The sequence below is a fragment of the Hyla sarda genome, chromosome 1, assembly GCF_029499605.1.
Source record: "Hyla sarda isolate aHylSar1 chromosome 1, aHylSar1.hap1, whole genome shotgun sequence".
Classification (NCBI taxonomy): domain Eukaryota; kingdom Metazoa; phylum Chordata; class Amphibia; order Anura; family Hylidae; genus Hyla; species Hyla sarda.
In genome coordinates, this window is record NC_079189.1 from 333,742,567 (window position 1) to 333,766,364 (window position 23,798).

The following is a 23,798-nucleotide window of genomic DNA, read 5'->3' on the forward strand; positions in this document are numbered from 1 at the left end:
TTTTATAGTTCTTTCTCTTCCTCTTGTTGGACGGTCCTGCTACAGAAGCTGATGAATCAGAAGAAGAAGATGACAATATTCTTTTAGCATACTTCTTTCTGCTTTTCTCTTTATGACCAGAGCGCTTAGGTTTGGCCGAAGCAGGAGAAGAATCAGAGGAGGAAGATTCCCTCCTAGACCGCTTCTTTCTCCTGGCTATAGATTTGATAATGTTTCCAGGGTGCTGGACCACCCTGGTAACGTCACCAGCGCACGCCCTCCAGCCAACAAGGAGGTAACAGCTGGGGCTGCGCACATGCACGTGCCGCCGCACAGAGGGGAGACATGCATAGAACTTTAGAAGTCAGACTGAGCAATGTATATCCAGCCCAGCCAGGGAGATATGGTAAAAGTAAGTAATAACCTCTGGGTAGTAAGAACTTGCTACAGTACTAACCACTATGGCAGTGACAGCATAAGAAGACAGAATCCTTGAATAGAGCCATGAATGCTTTAAGGTTTTAAGCATAATTCTGGGGACCCCGCACTAGACAAGCAAGAAACCCTGCACTGCCCATTTACACAGAACTAGCAAAACCAAGCACAATAACACTTTATGCTTGTCGGTATTCAGTGTCCCTGCCGGGACCCCGCGCCGGCAATTACCGGGACCCCGCACCGGCACATAACAGCTAGCTCCATAATTCTTACTAGGACCCCGTACTGGTAGAGAGTAAGGGCTCGAGACCCCGCACTGGCCCAGAAGTTGCAGCCAGGACCCCTCAAGGCCAAATCCTTTAGGATGGGAGGATCCACATCTGGAAAGGAGGACTAAAAAACACAAGGTGTGCTGGGTACCTATATGAAGCCTCTGGCCCAACCCAGTAAATTATGTTAATTAATAGTTTGTTCTAGGGGATGGTCCTGATTTGGGATGGCGAACTAAGAATATCCCTTCTGTGCTGCTGAAGGAACGATGAGGAAAAAATAAATACCTCAAAAATTGCAGAAGGACAAAAGAAAAAAAGTAGAATTGGACCCTCAAAAACCAAGCACTCTTGTGGCTTTGTATGTTGAGAAGTAAATAAGGTATTGCTCTTAGACGATGTGCCAAATATTGCTGATGGAGGTAGAGCTTAAACCATTTTTAAAATATGTTTCCATAAGCTAGCTTTGTCCTCAATGGGAAAAAGTGTTGTCTTCCTTTAGCATGTGTTATTGTATCTGAAGAACAAATGCACACACAACCTATGCAGTTGAAGGAGACCTGTCATCTGTTTTATGCTGCCATGACAAAGACAGGGAGTATGAACCCAGAGCACTATGATTTACTCTGAAATGGCACTTCCAAAAAATCATAGTTTTGAAGCTTGTCAGGAATGGCGTAAGTAGTTACAGGGTTCCATCCTTAGAACTTTTCTCCACGCCACTGGTCTTAAGCGATGAATCTCTCCATATTTACAGGTAGGGAGGGAAAAATCACTTGGATAGGACCAGTGAAGGTGAGGAGAAACTACCAGGGAACACCCCAATGACTACTTACCCAATTTCTGGCAGCTTTTTAAATCTATGATTTCTCTGAAATTCTCATGTGTTTCAGAGAAAATAATTCTGTCAGGATCCCACTCCCTGTCCCTCTTTCTCATGCTCTCCTTAAAGACAGTGTTACCAAAAAGCTGCTTACCAGTTTCATGTGTGCTACCAGAGAATTCAACACAAAACCTATAATGCCATGGACAGTGCCCATATAACTGTGGCAGTGCTTTATGAAGGTCCTAGGAAAGTTAGTTGCTATAACTTGCCATTGTATGTCTAGAGATAAAATGTATTTGTACAATAAAACCAGTATATACTAACCCATTTAATTTCAGCTCTACTTAGGACCTTTTGTTTTCTATTAAATTTATAGTGTTGGGTTACAAAGTATTTAGTGCCAGTAGAGTGACAATATTGCACATTGTGTTCAGATTTAGAGCTGAATAGCTTTAAAAAGGGACAAGCAGTGGTTAAAAGTATGTTCATGTCACTTTCCCATCCTGCACTTCATTTAGCCAGTCATGGTTACTGGCTAAGGAAGAAACACTAAGATTACTTAACTGATTGTAACTAAATTTATTATAAAAATAGATAATTTGTAAGTTTCTTCACTTACATATTGCTGCTGTTTAAAGGGAATTTCTGTAATGTCCGTTTCTCTGTATTTTGCATTTTTTCTGCTTTGGGTCCTGTTTAGACAATGGGGGAGATCAAAATCTGTCCAGAGGAAATAGTGCCCAGTTGCCCATAGCAACCAATCAGATTGCTTCTTTCATGTTTCAGAAATGAAAGAAGCAATCTGATTGGTTGCTATTGGCAACTGGGAAACATTTCCCCTGCACAGGTTTTGATAAATCTCCCCCATTATGTTTATGTCTGAAAAGGTTTTGTGTTTATTCTCCCTGGTTTGGGAAGAGTTAACCTTCCAGACTTTCAGCACTCTTAGAGTACATAAGGCCTCTTCAGGTGCTGCTCTGGGCTGGTAATTTCACCTGTTACTCTGACCATGTTTCTTTGTCTGTCTGAGCTCATTTCCAGAGTTTGACCATGGTTATCTGTCCTATCTATGTTTTTGATATCTGGATTTTATCCTGCTTTATTTAGTACCTTGTCGAATTTTAGTATTCTTGCATTGCATATATTTAGTATTCCTTGTTTAGACCCATGTTCAGATTGTATTCTTTTTTGCCTGAGTTTTGTGAATCTTAGTCCGTGTTCACATTATGCCTTTGTATCAGTCCTGTTTGGCCTTGTTGGATCCTGGATCCCCTAGGATAGAATCATGTTCTGAGCCTTGTGCTAATCTGTCTATCTAGGAGTGAGTTAGTTTTAAGTCTGTGCCCGTGTTTGAAAATACAGCCTTTGAAAATACAAAGAGCTGCAAAAAAAATATACACAAACCATGAGCCCCTGTGCTTGTTTCCTGTGTGAGCTGCAGGGAGGGGCTGCCTTGAGGGAGCTGAGCAAGTCACATGGTTAGAGAAGCAGTAAATATAGATGAGGGAGGTGTGGGTGCCTCCGCCAATCAGGGACAATCACACACTGCACACAGTGCAGGTGGTGCTCCACATCATGTGTGTTAAGAACTACTGGACTTCCTGCCTGGAGGAAAAGCTAAGAGAAACAGTGTGTGTGCTCAGCAAAGATTACACTTATACATTACAACGTATATAAAGGTAATGTCATTTGGCTGGAGTTCTCCTTTAAGTACAGTGTTAAATTGTAGAAAGACAATGCAAAGTATGGAGAAACATTGTTGGATGGTCTTATCTGTGAATGCCTTGTTTTCCTGTTCTGCAGTAGATACACTGTAAAGCATCTCTCCATGAGTTCCTCAAGTGCTTTTCTAACTTCTTGCCATTAATGCTGAGCTGAAAATTCATTGGGCATGGAAATATGTCCCTACATACTATGTGTGTGTGTGTGTTTGTACAAATGTGCAGAGAAAAATGTCAAAAATCCAGTAGACCAAAATAGGCTGTTTATAAAGGGCTTGTCTAGCTTCTAGTAAATAAAGGCTTTATTCAATTTAGAGTTGTACACCAACACTGTAACACATTGTTCTTACAGAGAGAGATCTAAAGATAGGATATACAGTAGTTGTACTTTTTTTTTATATGTGTTTAGAAATCATAAGCAGTGCAATATAAAGACAAGCTCCCTCTGACATTCTAGAGAAATCATAGTTCAAAAACAGCCGGGAATGAGTCACTTGGACAGCACCAAACAGCCTTTTCCAACCTGGTCTTCATAGATAGATCTCTCCCTATTTGTATTTTCAATAAAGCCTTGCAGAGAAAAGCTGGCTAGGACCACCCTGGTGACTCATAGACCCCAGACTATTTTTCACCTAGGATTTCTCTGAAACGCATCAGCATTTCAGTGTAAATCATAGACTGTTGTAAGATGAAAACCTGTCCCATGGATTGGGCAACATGAAACAAATGACAAGTTGGTTCTCTTTAAATGGGCACTGTCAGATCTAAAAACTTTTCTGTGTTGTTACTGCTGAAAATTAAAGACCTTTTGTAATATGGTTATTTAAAAAGTTTTAAATATTTAATAAAGAAAACACCACTAGGGGTCCCCATACCTACTGGGACACTAACCAGTCCTGCATCAGCATCAGCTTGTCCATGAGTTATGGACAAGAGATGACTAATGGATAAGGCTACGTGAGCAGACACACCAATCACCTCCCACCACAAGGAGGTACACTCCCCCCTCCGCTGAGAGGATTTATAACACTAAGAACTAATGAAGAGAGGTAATTTTATAATAAATATCGGTGATAGAGGCATAAAAATTTGATGTACATGGTCAGGATTGGTACTGAGTAACATATTAAAGAGCATCTGTCACCAAACTAAACTTTTAATATATTGTTCCTTATGTAATTATAAGACACTTTTCTATTTACTTGCTGTTAAAATTCTCAACCTTTATATGTATTTAATGTGATTGAACAAATGGCCAATAGGTGGCTCTGTTCTCTGCCACAAGTCAAGCAGTTAGTTTAGTCTCCTCACGTCCTGGCAGGAAACCAAACTCAGGAAGTGTGTGTGGTGCATGGCAAGGCACAGCTCTTGCAGGCTTCAATGATGTCCCACCTGCTGGGTAACACCCACTTTCTCCTGCCGGGAGCTCACACAATGTGAGCAAGGGAAAATGTAAAGCTCGAAAAAAATTATTTAAGGGCAGGAGGGGTGTTAGGGAATAAAACCTTAGTTAGTTTAAACATATGGTTTAAAGGGGTACTCCGGTGCTTACACATCTTATCCCCTATCCAAAGGATAGGGGATAAGATGCCTGATCGCGGGAGTCCCGCAGCTGGGGACGCCCGTGATCATGCACGCGGCACCCCGTTTGTAATCAGTCCCTGGAGCGTGTTCGCTCCGCGACTGATTACAGTCGACCGCAGGGTCGGCGGCGTGTGACGTCACACCTCCGCCCCCATGTAACATCACGCTCCGCCGGCCCTGCAGTCGACCGTAATCAGTCCCGGAGCGAACACGCTCCAGCGACTGATTACAAATGGGGTGCCGCGTGCATGATCACGGGCGTCCCCAGCTGCAGGACCCCGCGATCAGGCATCTTATCCCCTATCCTTAGGATAGGGGATAAGATGTGTAAGCACTGGAGTACCCCTTTAATGACAGGTACTCTTTAACCACTTAAGGAGGCAGGGCATACCTGTATGCCCTGTGTCTGCACCCGTGATATGACGCAGGGTCACGCGGTTACCCCGCGTCATATTGGGTCGCTCCCAGCGGCTAATGGTAGCCGGGACCCACTAATACCGGAAATCACTAATCGCAGTGATGCCCAGTATTAACCCTTTAGACAAAGTGATCAAAGTTGTATATAATAGAGTTAAAAGAAAATGCATTTCAGGCAGCTCAGTCAGGCTGATCGGGACCACCGCGGCTTCACCCAATCAGCTGTGCGGACGCAAGTAGGGTCCCTACCTTCCTCCTCGGCGTCCGATCGTAGTTTGATTGCTCCATGCCCAAGATCCAGGCTGGAGCAATTGAGTGCCATAAACACTGATCAATGCGATGCTATGGCATAGCATTGATCAGTGTCTGCAATCAGAATATTGCATGTTATAGTCCCATATGGGGGCTATAACGGAGCAAAAAAAGTGTAAAAAAAAATAGTTAATAAATGTGATTTAACCCCTGCCCTAATAAAAGTTTGAACAACCCCCTTTCCCATTTAAAAAAAATATATAAATAAAAATAAATATATATCAAAATGTCTGATCAAAACAAAAATGGTACTGATAAAAACTTCAGATAACGGCACAAAAAATTAGCCCTCATAGCACCCCATATGCGGAAAAATAAAAAAGTTATAGGGGTCAGAAGAGGTATTCATTTTCGTATATGTTTGTTAGCAGAAGTAAAACAAACTCAAACCTGTATAAGTAGGGTATCATTTTAATCGTATGGACCTACAGAATAAAGATAAGATGTCATTTTTACCGAACAATGTACTGTGTAGAAACGGAAGCCCCAAAAGTTACAAAATGGCTTTTTTTTTCAATTATGTCCCACAAATAATTTTTTTTTTGTTTCACCGTAGATATTTGGGTAAAATGACTGATGTCATTACAAAGTAGAATTGGTGGTGCAAAAAAACAGCCATAATATGGGTCTGTAGGTGAAAAATTTAAAGGGTTATGATTTTTAAAAGGTAAGGAGGAAAAAACGAAGGTGCAAAAATGGGAAAACGCTCAGTCCTTAAGGGGTTAATTATTTTTTTGGTGAGATCTGACAGGTATGCTTTAGAGGGGCATGCCGGTGGAATTTATAATTTTTTTTAAAATCAATTGGTGCCAGAAAGTTGAACAGATTTGTAAATTACTGCTATTTAAAAATCTTAATCCTTTCAGTACTTATCAGCTGTTGTATACTACAGAGGAAGTTCTTTTCTTTTTGAAATTCTTTTCTGTCTGACCACAGTGCTCTCTGCTGACACCTCTGTCCATGTCAGGAACTGTCCAGAGCAGGATAGGTTTACTATGGGAATTTTCTCCTACTTTGGACAGTTCCTAACATGTACAGAGGTGTCAGCAGAGAGCACTGTGGTAAGACAGAAGAAAAGTTCAAAAAGAAAAGAACTTCCTGAGGAGCATACCGCAGCTGATAAGTTCTGGAAGTATTCAGATTTTTTAATAGAAGTAATTTACAAATCTGTTTAACTTTCTGGCACCAGTTAATAAAAAATAAAAAAAATGTTTTCCACCCGAGTACCCCTTAAAGTATTAAAATGCTCCTGAAATGCTCTACCTGACCTCTATTTTACTCACTGTCATCTATAGGTATAGAAGGACATTTAAAGTCCACACTACACTTTTTAGATGCTAACAAGGCACTTTGGAACCTTTACATACTTACGGACAACCACAATCTTTCCAATAGAAGAAATAGGTGTTCTAGGACAACATACTCCCAACTCAGATTCATCACAATGTACTTCCGAAGGCTGTGGTCATGCACTGTGCTGTCCCCATTGAACCTATGGCATGATGTACATATGTAAGTACATATGTAGGGGGTGTATGCCCCATGGGGAACATGTATGACAGTTGAAAACATAGGATCTAGGATCAGGAGACATGAAAGCACTTATGGGCTTGGAGATCTTTTTAAAAAGGATCAATAGATTATCTGTTTTTTTAAGAAATTATTTTTGGCAGAAAGGTTTCAGTATGGTATACTGATTAAAGACTGGCCTATAATGTAAATTTTTTTAAATTTTTCAACTCATTCTTACTTTACTGGACACTGTAAATTCTTAAAGGTATTGGCTTAGGTTATTTGATTGATAACTTTCACTAGCTGTACTTAGTGTCACAAAATGCACTGGGCAGCCATCTTACTAATACTTCACAATATCAGTGTAACATTATCGTATTCAACTTCTATAAGTCAGATCTACTGTTTTTTACCTGCAGTGTAAAAATCTTGTCTTTACTCTTCTTTATACAAATTGAAGCCCTGTTGATCCTGACACCAATTCACAGGAGATGTCACATGCACAAATGTGATAAATTAAGAAGTTTCTGTCTATTTTGAAAACCATTGTACGCTTGAATAAAAAAGGTCTCGGGGTCATGTGTTAATCTGTGGGTGGGTTCATCAGATCGCGGTCACATGTGACAACTCAAAAGCCAATTTAATCCCAACATGGTAATTACACAGGATGCCTAGACCTTGGCACAAAGATTTCTCCAGAGAATTAGAAGGTTCAAGTACATCCATTCATAAGGTTATGTTAATTACGGCTCCAGTACTTTGAAGCATGACAGTCCACTGTGTACAAAGGTCACAATCCATGCCTGCGGACTTTGGCAACTGGTGTGTAGGTGTGGATCTAAAACAGTATTTAAAGGTTTATAAAAGGCATCTATAGTATATATTTGGCATATTGTAAGCACTGTAAAAATCTGGGAAAACTATTAGTATTACACATTGAGTGCCAGGTATATTATTGTGGTGTCGGGGTGTGAGGTGCAGGGTAGATGTTACAACCCAAAGGGCAGATGTTATTAACCCCTTCTCGTGACGCCAGGGCGTGGTTTATCCTTAACCACCCGAAGGTAATACAGCTGGTCCTGGGCTAGACACGGGGGCAATGAAGACACCTACGCCAAGTTACGGACAAACGGTAGCTTTACTGAGGTTAGACAGATGACAGAGTCTATGCAGTACATCCAGAATCCCAAGGAGGTGACCAGTGACTCAGGGGGACCTCGCATGCTTTCTGGGACTTGCAGTAAGTAGAGACACTTTAGTGCAGGCCAAGGTAAGACAATTGACTTGACTGATGACTGACTTCTGACAAGACAATGTCTTTTAGCTTACTTGAGCTGACTTGTGGCTGCAGACTTTAGGCTTGAGGCCTCCAATGCTCTGAACACACTCTATAAGATGTCTTGACTGCATTGGACCTCAGGAACAAGATTTGCAGCCCCTCCCCTGGTTATATATGGGGGCTGTGCAAGGAGCCCATAGGTCACTGGAGCCTCCTGGGTAACAATCATGTGATCCAAACATTAACGCAACTGTACATTATATATACAAAACCTATGTACAGCATGGTGAATTGTAAGGGGGCCCTGGAGACGTGCAGGGACTCTGCCAGACAGGGCAGGAGGACAGTACTGGGGCACATCATCCCACACTGGGACACCACATTATGTTGCAGTTTAAGGCAGGAAAGAAGTGTATGGTTATTAGACTTTCTGTATTACCATATACCGGAGTAAAATTATTTCATAGTACAAAAACATTGCAGGGAATTTCGATCTCGACTGCTATCTTGAAATACTTACATCATTCACAGTCCATTATCATTGATATGGGCAAGGAGCACTCTATGCGTCTATAGTACTGTACAAATTGCATTTCCATGGTCAATAAAAGCGGGTTTAATAGTAAAGTGGTTATTTGTAATTAGAACATAATATATACATAGCAGTACAGGGAGTCAATGAAGTCAATGTACATTAGGCTTCTTTATTATCAGCACATAAGCTGCATTTATAGTATACAAATCAAGTATACAGTAATAGGCTTCTCATCAAGGAACTCAATTTTATGTAAACAGCCATTTAGTTGTAGATCAGGTGGATGTTTACTGTAGGTATATGACCTCTGTAGGTGTCCTATGGTATCTGACACCAAGACATTAGCGGCAGTCCCTTTAAAGAAGATGTCCAATGGAAGACAACTTATCCTCTATCCACCCCGGTTCTGCTCCTCTAACATGACTGTCGCACCCAGCACTGACGTAGGTCGATACACGCCCTGTATGGGAGATTGCGGGGGTCCCAGTGGTCAAACACCCCACGATCAGACACTAGGGGATAAATTGTCTTCCGCTGGACTTTAAGTCTTGCCACTGATCTTAGATAATACAGTTTTCATAAGCAGTTTTAAGTAGTCTTCCTCTTGGGATCTCTTCTTTAAGGGTAGGGTCACAAGGAATGGATCCACAGCGTATTTTACGCTGCAGATCCGCCGATGATGGGCCCCACAGTGTGCCTCCAGCTGTGCCTGCTCATAGCGGCAACCTGCCGCTACGAGCAGATAAACAGCGATCTGCAAGTTGCCACGCATGTGCAGTGTACTAACACATCGCGGCTGCTCTGGGCCTTGCTCAGGGAGCAGAGTGAGCGGCCGCCATGCCTGCCAGTACACTGTGCATGCACATGCTGACTTGCTGATCACTGTGTGTCTGCTCGTAGAGGGAGATTTCCATGAGCAGGCACAGCTGTAGGGTCCATCATCGGCGGATCCATTCCGTGTGACCTTACCCTAAGACTACAAAGAGCATTCTTTCGGAAGGACCTAGGGCAAGTAAGTATTACATGCTGGCCCATTCATTAAAATGTATGTCATGTGATTTTCCGCTGTCAGATCTATGTTGGTTATCTGACTACTTATGTCCACATGTGACAATACATTTACATTTTTGTATTACCTCTGTTCTCTAGTCTTCATCATTGGAAGGTTATGTCAGGTGGATTAACAAGGTCTTTTATGATCTGATTGCATATTTAGGCCTACATTACTTCTATATAATGTGATATGACATAACAAGTAATTTGCTGATGTCTGCAGGAACATTTAATGCTTGAGATATAGATGGTATGGAGCGAGGACAGACAATGCATTTGCTTCCACTTCTTTCCAGCACTATAATTAGAATCAAATGTCTAGAGCTGTCAGATACTGTTTTCCTTGGAAATATAGATATGATCACATTCATACGTGCTAAGCATTTGTGGTTAGGAAAACATGGTGAGGATAAATCCTCTGTAGGATGTATACGTTGGGAGCCTTATGTGGCCTCATGAATACAATACATTATGGCTATTATTTTAATTGGGTAGCATCCAAGGTCTTTTTAACCATTTACTTTACACTGAGCGACACTAAAACATTGAAACTGCACAACGTTTTAACAGAAGCTAACTTTACATGGATAATATTGTTTTACACATACTTGAGGAATTTAGTTTATATCAGACATCATTTAATCTAAAAAATATATGTATAAAAAGTTCTTTAAAATACAATAAAATCTCTTTGAGACAAACCCCCAAGATTTATAAATTACTTCTATTTACAAATCTTAATCCTTCCAGTACTTATCAGCTGCTGTATTCTACAGAGGAAGTTAAATAGTTATTTACAGTCTGACCTCAGTGCTCTCTGATGACACCTCTGTCCGTGTCAGGAACTGTCCAGAGTAGAAGCAAAGGTGTCAGCAGAAAGCACGGTGGTCAGACTGGAAAGAACTATTCAACTTCCTGTGGAGCATACAGCAGCTGATAAGTATTGGAAGGATTAAGATTTTTGAATAGAAGTTATTTACAAATCTGTATAATTTTCTGGAGCTAGTTGATTTGAAAACTTTTTTTTCCACTGGAGTACGCCTTTAAATAATATACAAACAAGGGCAAAGAAAAACAATTTGTTCTGAGATAATATATCAGTGCAATGTGCTTAATATTACTATGATATATGGAGTGGTCTCTCTCCAGCAGTCCTCTGTATTTTATGCTATCATTGGTATGTATCCGGTCTTCTGTGCTGCGCCTTACAATAGTGGTAGTTTTCCACATGGGGATTGTGCAGTATGATGTTAAAGGGGTTCTCCGGTGCTTAGACATCTTATCCCCTATCCAAAGTATAGGGGATAAGATGCCTGATTGCGGGAGTCCCGCCGCTGGGGACCCCCGGGATCTTGCACGCGGCACCCAGTTTGTAATCAGTCCCCGGAGCGTGTTCGCTCCGGGCTGATTACCGACGACCACAAGGCCGGCGGTGTGTGACGTCATGCCTCCGCCCCGTGTGACGTCACGCTCCGCCCCTCAATGCAAGCCTACGGGAGGGGGCGTGACAGCTATCACGCCCCCTCCCGTAGGCTTGCATTGAGGGGCGGAGTGTGACGTCACACGGGGGCGGAGGCATGACGTCACTCGCCGCCGGCCTTGTGGTCGTCGGTAATCAGACCCGGAGCGAACATGCTCCGGGGACTGATTACAAACGGGGTGCCGCGGATAGGGGATAAGATGTCTAAGCACCGGAGAACCCCATTAAGTGCCTTTGTACATGATGTTCTGTGATGTGGACCCTCTGAAGTGACGCCCTTTTTCTCCACTAAGTGGAAATTCTCCTTTTGTATGTAATTTTTACCGCATAATATATGTTTATTTAATGCATGTTAATAAAATGTATATGTTTTTATGAGTTATAAGTGACTCCGTCAGGTTTCTTTATAACAAAAAAAAAAACTTTAAATAAGTCTTATCGAGAGGTAGTGTTTTTAAAGTAGATAACCAGTAGGCATACAATATGATGTAACATAATTCCAATGGGTTCACTGTAATGGCAACCCATTTCAGGTGCAGAATGAACCATTTATCAAAACCTTTATTCAAGTTTAAAGTTCCAATACACACCATATAAATGTTCCTTTGGCATTGCTGACTGCTGCTGTGGCCTTACTCTAAGAAGAGGTTGTCTAGATGGGACAACTTAATGAATTGTCTTCTATATAAATGACAATTCATCGTCATATATAGTTGAATGTATGTTGCAATCCTTTACCAATATGTAATGTCCCAGTACACGACAGGATCTGAATGTATAGATAGAGCAGAGGACCTGTGAGAGGTTGTCTCAAGGACCTGTAAGTCTGTCACATGTTATGTTATGCAGTCACATGATTTGTTGTCACATGTTCTCCCAGAGAGCACCAGCTTAACCTGTGACCCACAGCTTGACCAATGAGCCTTAGTCCAGCCTCCCACTTTATAAAGGGGTGGCCATTACTATTTCTCTCAGACTCTTCTCTCTTGCCACCTGCTACTGAGCACAGCAAATACCAGAGATCTCAGTGCTAGTGATCAGCTACCTGGCAGGCCACAAAGCTACAGTCAATCCAGTAAGTCTAAAGTCTATCGTAGGTAACATAAGGTAGAAAAAATATATCCGCACTCACCTCCGGGAACGACAAGCGATGCTCCTATATGGAGTCAGCAACAGGACCGAGACCGCAGATAAGCCTGGTGCGCTCAGAGGCTATAGCCGGTCATTTCGCACATATGTGCTCCATCGGGCCACAGATAGTCTAAAGTCTATGCCTGCTGCCACTACAAGTAGTCAAGTCCTGCACATAGTCAAGCCTCAAGATAATTGTCTCAAGTCTATTACAAGTATAATTGGTCCCAGCAAGCTGCAAGGTCTTCTGAGTTCCTGGCCACCTCTCTTGGAATCTGGCCTAGCTGTGAAGATAATACCATCTGTCTTAAACACAGTAAAGCCTCCGTTAAACCATAACTGGTTGAGGACTCTCCTTTCCTTAACTAGCCATTGGAATAGCGGAGATACTGTTCGTATGGTTCCAGTACCAAAAACCACTCTGGCGTCATGAACACTAGGGGTTAACAACATCTTGCCCCCGGGGTTAATACCATCTGATCCCATCATCTACACCACTACTCCCGTGGTCCCGCCATACACCGGTGGTCCACCACAACTACAGTGAGGTCCATAAATATTGGGCCATCAACACAATTCTAACATTTTTGGCTCTATACACCACCACAATGGATTTGAAATGAAATAAACAAGAACTGCTTGAACTGCAGATTGTCAGCTTTAATGTGAGGTTATTCACATCCAAATCAGGTGAATGGTGTAGGAATTACAACAGTTTGCATATGTGCATCCCACTTGTTAAGGGACCAAAAGTAATGGGACAGAATAATAATCATAAATCAAGCTTTCAATTTTTAATACTTGGTTGGAAATCCTTGGCAGTCAATTACAGCCTGAAGTCTGGAACGCGTAGACAACACCAGATGCTGGGTTTCATCCCTGGTGATACTCTGCCAGGCCTCTACTGCAACTGTCTTCAGTTCATGCTTGTTATTGGGGCATTTTCCCTTCAGTTTTGTCTTCAGAAAGTGAAATGCATTCTCAATCGGATTCAGGTCAGGTGATTGACTTGACCATTGCATAACATTCCACTTATTTCACATCCCTTAAACTGTTTGGTTGCTTTTGCAGTATGCTTTGGGTCATTGTCCATCTGCACTGTGAAGCGCCGTCCAATGAGTTCTGAAGCATTTTGCTGAATATGAGCAGATTATATTGCACGAAACACTTCAGAATTCATCCTGCTGCTTTTGTCAGCAGTCACATAATCAATAAATACAAGAGAAGCAGTTCCATTGGCAGCCATACATGCCCACGCCATGACACTCCCACCACCATGCTTCACTGATGAGGTGTATGCTTATGATCATGTTCCTTTCCTTCTCCATACTCTTCTCTTCCCATCACTCTGGTACAAGTTGATCTTGGTCTCATCTGTCCATAGGATGTTGTTCCAGGACTGTGAAGACTTTTTTAGATCTCGTTTGGCAAACTCTAATCTGGCCATCCTGTTTTTGAGGCTCACCAATGGTTTCCATCTTGTGGTGAACCCTCTGTATTTACTCTGGTGAAGTCTTCTCTTGATGACTTTGACACACATACACCTACCTCCTGGAGAGTGTTCTTCATCTGGCCAACTGTTGTGAAGGGGTTTTCTTCACCAGGGAAAGAATTCTTCGGTCAGCCACCACCGTTGTTTTCCTTGGTCTTCCGGTGTTGCTGAGCTCACCGGTGTGTTCCTTCTTTTTAAGAATGTTCCAAACAGTTGTTTTGGCCACGCCTAATGTTTTGGCTATCTCTCTGATGGGTTTATTTTGTTTTTTCAGCCTAATGATGGTTTGCTTCCCTGATAGTGACAGCTCTTTGGATCTCATCTTGAGAGTTGACAGCAACATATTCCAAATGCAAATAGCACATTTGAAATGAACTCTGGACCTTTTATCTGCTCATTGTAATTGGGATAATGAGGGAATAACACACACCTGTACATGGAACAGCTGAGAATTGTCCCATTACTTTTGGTCCCTTAGCAAGTGGGAGGCACATATGCAAATTGCTGTAATTCCTACACCGTTCACCTGATTTGGATGTGAATACCCTCAATTTAAAGCTGACAGTCTGGGGTTAAAGCACAATTTTAAATCCATTGTGGTGGTGTATAGAGCCAAAAATGTTAGAATTGTGTTGATGTCCTAATATTTATGGACCTGACTGTATCTATTGAGTCTTCTTCTATTGAGTAATCTTAAAATGCAATTGTTTTAGATTTTTTTTATTGCTTATAATAAAACACTAAGCAACTTCTGTAAACGGTTTGACTAAGTAAGAAGTACCGCCATAAATTGATGCACATAAACCACTAAAGCTTTGCATATATCGTACAGAAAAAAATTAATTGCATATTTTATTTACTGATATAGATAAAAGAGAGCAGCATTTGGATTTATTTGGGATAAATGCAAATTTTAGGGCAGCAGCAGCTTGAGATTGTTTTCGATGGCTTATGCCTAAACTCTTTTATTGTCCACCAATTAGTTCCTTACCACTCAGCTCTGTAGTATGAGTATTTTGAGCTGGATTCATATAAGGTGAAAGCCATAAAGAAGGCAGACATATAAAACACATAGGTCTCATTTTTTATACTGTAATTTCTTGCAGTCTTGGGTCAGAATCATAACCCGTATGGTAGCTGACATTCAAGTTACTATGCTCACACAATGATGTAATAATGTAATTATGGTGTCTCCTTTAAAGTCCGTTACGTTTTATAACCTGAAAGTCAAACAGTCTGCCACAATTTTGTTCCGATCTACAGCAATGTACTCTATAGTCTAAAAATGATTTAGCAAGCCCAACAAAACGTAGGAAGGAAACCTGCAATACTTGAATTTCTATATTTTATGGTTGGAAGCAGGAACTTCTAACTTTTATAGGGGGGCGGGGGCTAGAAAGCCGAGAGGTTATTCAGTGTTTGGAACGCACAGGGAAGAAAAAAAAGTTGTTCCATTAAAAAAGGCAAAATGGCACAAGACTGCTAATAAAGATGTGGATTTAACCAAATGGGAAATCCCTGTATACAGATGTTTTAGTGTGCGAGCTCAAAAGGTCAGAATCCATGAACGTCTTTGTTTCCTATAGGAAATCCTGCATTAACTCCAGGACAGGGTGAAGCTCAGGGCGTGTATGGTTGAAGAGTGTAAAAAAGTGAATGTCATCCTGCCAAATCATATCTTAAAATACTTTAAAAGATTTTTGTATGCGGAGGAGGGTTTGTTCTGGCTAAGGTAACAGAAAGAGGTCTGAAACAAATATTAGCAGCTATCTAAGGAATAATTCATCTGCAGCTGTTTGTACATTATTAGGACCAGAAACAGAGAGCTTAGTTTAATAGTAACCAGTTCACGGCAAATGGGCCTGAGTAGCTGGATGATGCTATTATTGGTAGGACAGATGTGGCCCCTGAAATCTCTTAGCTGTATCGCCTTGTCCTACGCCTAATTATATTTTATTTTCCCTACTTATATCTACATTTCCAGTCTGAGGGAAATATTTTGAAGTTGATCTTTGCCTTTTGGGCTGTTGTGTAGAAAAGTTATAGGAAGCCGCTTAAGTGAGGCAGTCTTTACAGCTCCATGTAATACTGTAGGCAATTCACAGAGAAGGGCTGCAGTTGAGTGATCTCCCACATGTAAAAAGAGCTATTTTATGAAGGACATATGGACAGATGAATCACTGTGTCTACTCCAGTGTACAGGGTTTCTGAGACTTTTAGAAGGGTTTTTAATATTCTTTAATTGAAGATAGCTTTATTGACTGTCAGTTGTGATGCATATAAATGCATTGTACTAACAGGCAGGTTAACAGTACAATAAATACCATCCTCTGTAGCACAGGAGCACAATACAATGTTGTAAGAAAAAAATTGGTTGTCGTAAATATTACGATAATAGCCCAACACTTTAGTGAAAGACAGACACACAGACAAGAGAAGAGGAAGGAGAAGGGTATTTATCCTCTTGCTCATCATGCCCCTGATCATAGTTATAATAAAAATAGAAATCATCCAAATGGCCCTGATTAAACGTTTACATACAACGTTTGGTCTGGTTACTGACACACAATGGGACACACAGGTTAAATTGGCAATCAAAGGTTAATTTTCCACACCTGTGTTTTTTTTATTTTTTTTATTGCAATTCGTATCTGTGCATTAATGAATTTGTTAGCTCTCACGTGGATGCACTGACCAGACTAGATACTGAGCCATGGGGAGCAGCAAATAACAAGTCAAAAGACCTGCGCAACAAGGTAATGAAACTTTATAAAGATGGAAAAAGGATATCCAAAGCTTTGAAAATGCCAGTCAGTGCTGGTTTAATCATGTATTTAGAAGTGGAAAATTCAGCGATCTCTTGATACCAAGCCAAGGTAGACCAAGAAGTCAGCCACATCTGCCAGGAGAATTTTTCAGGATACAAATAAAAACTCACAGGTAACCTCAGGAGAAATACAGGCTGCTCTGGAAACAGACTGTGTGGTTGTTTCAAGGGGCACAGTACAATGATTCTTGAAATTAGCTGCATGTTTGAGCTGCCAGAAACTTCTGACACTGTAATTTATAATTACAAGACTAAAATAGAGTTTTATGGTCACAAACATCAGTATGTTTGGCGAGGGATCAACAAGACCTATATATCGAAAAGAATACCATCCCCACTTTTAAGCATGGTTGTGACCTACTGATGTTTTGGGGGAAGCCGGGGGAGCTCTGAAGGAAAAAAAAAAATCTTGCAAAAGATGAAGGCAGCATATTGGCAGACAATCTGCATTCTTCTGCACGAAAGCTGCACATGGGACGCACTTGAACTTCTCAGCATGACAAGGACCCTAAGCACAAGGTCAAGTTCAGCCTCCAGTGGTTACAGCAGAAAAAGGAGAAGGTTCTTGAGTGGCCTTCACAGTCGCCTGTCCTTAATATCATCCAGCTACTCTGGGGAGATCTTAAACGTGCAGTTCATGCCAGACCAGTAAAGACTTTGACATGACCTGGATGCATTTTGCCTAGACATATGGGCAGCTATATTATCTGTAAGAATTCAGGGCCTCATAGACAACTATTACAAAATACTGCACTTCCATTGATGCTAAAGGTGGCAATACACAGTATGAACAATTAAGGGTATGCAGACTTTAAAACGGGGGTCATTTTTTTTTATTTGTTGCTATGTTTTGTTTTATGATTGTGTCATTCTATTATAACCTGCAGCTAAATATAAATCCCATAACAAATAAATGTGATTTCCTGCTCACTCATGTTTATATATGCCCAATCCTCCAAGGGTATGCAAACTGTTGAGTACATCTGTATCTAAACAGTCTATAACATATATATATATTTTTTTTATAAACCAACTCATTTAAAATAAAAACCTCTCTGTTTACCTGACCTGTCTGTTTTAATTAACACTCACATTCCCCTTAAAATAACAGTATTGGAGCAGTGTTTCTTAAAGAGATACTCCTGTGGGAAACTTTTTTTTTCTAAATCAACTGGTGTCAGAAAGTTAAACAGATTTGTAAATTACTACTATTAAAAAACCTTAATCCTTCCAGTACTTTATAGCTGCTGAACACTACAGAGGAAATTCTTTTCTTTTTGGAACACAGTGCCCTCTGCTGACATCACGAGCACAGTGCTCTCTGCTGACATCTCTGTCCAGTTTAGGAACTGTCCAGAACAGCATATGTTTGCTATGGGGATTTTCTCCTACTCTGGACAGTTCTTAAAATGGACAGAGATGTCAGCAGAGAGCACTGTGCTTGTGATGTCAGCAGGGAGGTCTGTGGTCCAAAAGGAAAAGAATTTCCTCTGTAGTATTCAGCAGCTAATAATTACTGGAAGGATTAAGAATTTTTTACAGAAGTCATTTACAAATTTGTTTAACTTTCTGGCACCAGCTGATTTAAAAAAAAAAAAAAAAAAAGTTTTCCACCAGAGTACCACTTTAACTCTACAGCTAGTCATTCCTCTAATATTCTACCTAAAAGGTATTATGGTAATGGAAACTTCTAGTTATCACTTTGTTCATACATTACCAGGATGAATGATGGAGGAATGTCACAATGGAGAGTTCTTAGAAAGGGTACTTCAGAATTGTTATTTAATAGTGAACACTTAGTATTTACTAAAACAGCCAGGTCCTCTTTAAGTCAGACATAATCTTCTTGCTCAGCTTTCAGAATCCAGAAGCTGTGGTCATGGATGTGGTTCTGTGGTCCTAGACATTCTAGAAGAATACTCTTGAGTCCAAAGAAGGTTGCTATAATTGCTATTCCTTTCTGTTTATACTGTAATTGTTATAATTTAACATTATATTTGCTACTACCAGGTGTATTTATTAAATATAGGTTTCAATATGGTTTCCTTATTTTCTATGTAATACACATAACACAGTATTATATGGAATTAATTACCAGAACCTGCAACGTGTTAGGGATGGAATGTCCATGTGTCAGTGTCAGCAGTCGAGATATGATATAGCTTGTGGAGGTTGTTTTATGTTGTTGTTGGCGTGGTTTTTCTCATACCTGGAGACACATTTAAATGATTTCAGAATACAATGAGATAAATATACTTTTGTGTATTGTGAGTTTTGGAAGGAAAATGCATGTCACTGAACTGAGGTGATTTATACAAGCTATGTTTCGATTGTGCATGTGCCAAATTCCAAATCTGCACTTGCATTGCTTCCTGTAGAGCAGCACAAGTCAGTTTCTCACTAGCCATATTATATAGGAATTCCAATAACTTGCTAGCAACAGGTGGTTTGCTGTCTTCTGGGGCAGCACTCTTTATAGAGGTGGAAGAGGAAAGGTTGCCACCTTTCCTGGAAAACTGTATGTGGCATGTTATTGTGGTCACTAAAATACAGACATTGACAACATGAAATTTAACACGTACCACTTCTGCTAGTGTCAGCAATGCATCTATCTTATGAATTCTTGGTTGAAACAGTATAATGCATTATATGTTGCAATATATGACAAATGTCTCTTACATTTTGAAATAATATGCACCTTGGCACATCTCAGTTGTGTATTTTGGCATTGCCAATGCTCCTTATAGTAAATGTGTGTAACACTCACGTTTCTGAAGACAGGAACTCTGGTGTATGTGGATCCGCTGGTCCTGTGTGGCAGATGACTCGGACCGTGCCAGGGAACGGAGTCTAAGGTGCCGCTGGTTTTCACCAGAGCCTGCCGCAAAGCAGGATGGGCTTGCTGCTGCAGGCGACAACCAGGTCATAACCCCCGGCAACGGCTCGACCACACAGGCGGCTGAGGAGATACGAAGCACAGAAGGGATGAGACAACTCGTAGTCAGGATAGCTGTAGGTCAGGGCAGGCAGCACAGTAGTGTAGTCGGGACGTAGCAGAAGTTCAGTAGGCAGGCGGCAGAGAAGCAAGGTTAAGGTCACAAGACCAGGAGATCTGGTACACGGCAGGGCAATACAAAGGAACGCTTTCTCTAGGGCACAAGGCAACAAAGATCCGGCAGAGAACTGAGGAGGGTGGAGGAATTTATCAACAAGACACAGGTGGTTACACTAATGAGCGTACTGGCCCTTTAAATCTTAAAGTTCCGGCGCGTGCACGCCCTAAGGGATGGGGACACGTGCGCCGGAGCAGAGAGGCAGAAGCAGAGGCAGGGGAAACACCCGGAGAGTGACGGACTGGGGCTCGCATACGGGTGCGTCCCTCAGTGCGAATCCCAGCCCCGTCGGCAGCAGAAGGTAAGAGGACCATGCGCTCAGCCAGCATGTGAGGCCGGAGTGCATAGCGTAACAATGTGCAGTATGTGCTACCCATTGGCTAATGAAATCCAGGTTTCCTCTATATAATTCCTCCTCTGGGATTACTGAAGTCCTAGTTGTAGCAGGTTTCTGCTGTTACCAAGACTCATGTTTTCCTATCTATGACCTTTTGATTTGGATTCTTGAGTTCGATATACCTCTGGCATCTTTCCTGACTATCCCTTGCCTGGATTCTGTTACACCCATGCACTATCCATTGTTGCCAGTAGTTGCCTGTTTGAGGTCTTTGAGTCTTGGTGATTCCATATTTTGCAGAATCCAGGCCGGCACATTTACGCATCATGATTCCCTACTTTTACACAACACAAAGACCCCCTGGGAATGACGGCTCTTCCTTATTACAATTCTTCAACCCCCGGCCACTGATCTCTTAGAATACATGACTATGGGGGGCATTTACTAAGATGTGTGTGATTTAGTTCATTTTTTTTTTATAAATGTTTTTTTTTTAGTGTTTTTTTTTTTTTTTGCGTGACTCTGCCAAATGTATTAAATGGTCGCAGGGCATTTGATAAATTTTGTGGAGGATACACATTTTCTGAAATTTCACTCTTCACCTATACCAAAAAGCGAAGTCTGGGCTGGTGTAGAATTGCGACTTTTTGGTGGTTTTTGCAACTTTTTTGCGGCAGTTGATAAATTCATTACCACTGCACAAGACTAACCCTTAACAGCTGGTCTCTATGCTCTTTTTTTTTTTTTCGCAAAAAATAGCCTGAGGTGCAGCGCTGTGCCCAAATAGAGACTTGTCCCCTACAAGCTCTACCTAATAGACTTGGGTTTTTAAAGGGAGGGGGACAATACAGTTCATATGCCTTAAATGCCTTAAATGTTGAATGTTGGTGTTTAATAGCAATGAAAGTATGGTAGCATAGATTTTCAAGGAACACTCATGAGTATTTATTGTGGAATCTTATATCATGTTCCATAAGTGTCCCTTGGAAATCTATACTAACATACTGTCAGTACCATGAAACCCAAACATTTTTAGGTATAGGGACTGGGTTCCTCCACTTTCTTTATAAATGCATTTGAGGATCGGAATTCTTAAGGGTACCAAGACATGTGCTTTAAGGAGTGTTATGCCTCAAATTACACAACCTCTAAAGGCAAACTTAACTCACACTGTTCTGTATGAATTTGTCTTAATCCAGTTGGGTGATGCACATCAGGTGCCTATTCTTCATTTCTCCCTTATAGTGTGTTTATACTTCATAAGCCTTTTTTTTTTACAGATAGGAAAAATGTACATAATTTAATTCAATACTTACATGAACTGGGATGGCTGGGGGGCATGCATATTCTCACCATCCAGTCCCCCAATAGACATTATATAAACTGATGCTCTCAAGCATTTCCTTTGTTTTACTATGACTTCTATCACTCTGGTAATGAGACTCTACAGAAGCTGGTTAACATTATTCCACAGTCTAGACTATAACCTGACTGAAGAACCCTAAACTTTAACCTACAATCATCTGACAGAGAATTTTGACAAATTATTCAGGACTAGAATTCTAACTTGGACGTCTGCTCCTGTTTATAGTCACATTCCTTAATGTGACCAGCGTGATTTTATTCTTTTTTCTTGAACAATCTTCACAGACTAAACAATGCTTCATAAAGTCCGCCACCATTTTTTTAAAACTTTTTGTTTTGTGTTTCCTTTTTACAATTTTGCTAAATTTTTACGTGGTTTAATGTGTATCAGTTTCATTTAAATCCACTGGCAGCAACTGGGAAACTTTAATTCAATTTTAGCAATGATTTATTGTGGCTTCATTTTCTTCTAAATTATTTGCTGATGTACGTATGAATTTTGTATAAGTCAGGTACATTAGTCAAAAGTATATTTTTTAAAAGAAAAAACAAAGCCAAGTTGTAATGTTTTCAATAATTTGTAGCAGAAATACTGAATAAAGATTGAGGACTGATTCTGGGTTTAAACAGCTAAAATGTGGGTGAAAATAAAAATAGAAGTCAAATTGTAATTAGCCAAGAAATATAGGGTTATAGTATCCAGAAAATATATTAGTAAATGTCTGTGGACAGCTCAGTATGGCTTTCCATGCAGTAAATAAACTCGTAGCTCACTTCAGATTTACAAACTAGTGAAGTACTAAAGAGCCAGCACCATTCTGGAATAAAATCATTTCACTTTATTGAAGCACCCATCAAAGAAATACAAAAATGCAGAAAACAGTGTGGATACAGGAGATTTAGGTTTTCTCAAATATTGAGGCAATATATTATGAATCATATATGAACTTGCATTGTATTGACATTTGTGTGGCTGTATTTTATAGTCATGGTCGGCAACCATCTGTTAAAATTTCCTGGATAGTCCATAATGATAGGGTGCATTCAATGTGTCTGAGATTTTCTTTGTAAGCTGGAGGAACCATTGCAGGTTATTATGACTGTAGTTTTCAATAGTTCACAGTAAATCCTACAGATCTCTTCATATTAGTATCTGGCCTATTAGTATCACCTACAATCTTTATGGTTCCTTATGGTTTCCATTGTGTCTATATAAAATTAATATGCTGCCTGTTTGTAGTTTTTGGATCAGTTGTCCATAAATAAGAACAAAAATCAGGTTGGCAAACCTGTTCATAGAGTGATAATATCAAGAGTTTTTATCTCTATAAAAGGTCAGGTTTAGGTTTATATATGAGGTATTTTATATAATAACACACAGTTTGAATTAGTTCCGTACAAATTTCTTAAGTAAATTTAGGTGTTCTATAGTTTTCCTTCAAGAGGATGAGAAAGCGAAATCGGATAGGACTGTACCATCCCTATCATGTTTCTTTTTGTAAAATGTGTCAAAGTTGCTGTAATTTACTTAGAATAGACATACTCACGAATGTCAAATCTTTCTTACAGAAGCTGTGAAGGACGGAACATACGATACAGGACATGCAGCAATGTGGTAAGCTACTTTCTCTCTTCTCCTTAGTTTTCTTGTAAAGTCTTGTTTGCTTTACAATATATATATATATATATATATATATATATATATATATATATAGCTGTGTTGTATAAATGTCATTGAAAGATTAGAAACTATGAAAAAATACATCATCCCAATGGCGTATCAATTTGCCACTGGAGGTTTGAACTGGAGGTTTGTTCTGGAGGTTGAACTGGAGGTTTGTCCTTATCTATGAGCAAATGGGCCTAACCCACCAAATGTAAGTGTAAAAGGCCAATATGACTATGAATAAATGTGCATACCATAGACTGTAGCTATACCCCATCCCTTAAATTAGACAGGCATATTTATGTTTTCCATAACATGTTTAAATCGGATCCGAGTGCACGGATAGACCCTAATAATTTCATTGTCTTTAATGTACTAAGCTTGTGACTACGTTTTGGGCCATTTTCCAAATATATATATATATATATATATATATATATATATATATATATTACAGTTAAA

The 23,798-nt window shown here is 40.3% G+C and overlaps 1 protein-coding gene across 3 annotated transcripts in view; it reads left to right on the plus strand.

Moving 5' to 3' along the window:
- ADAMTSL1 (ADAMTS like 1) overlaps nt 1-23,798 on the plus strand; it is a 956,942-nt gene that overhangs the window by 684,894 nt on the left and 248,250 nt on the right. For all 3 annotated transcript variants that reach the window (XM_056519753.1, XM_056519743.1, XM_056519759.1), the window contains one exon: nt 23,240-23,285. In XM_056519753.1, coding sequence (XP_056375728.1) covers nt 23,240-23,285 — 46 coding nt within the window. The remainder of the gene's footprint in view (nt 1-23,239; nt 23,286-23,798) is intronic.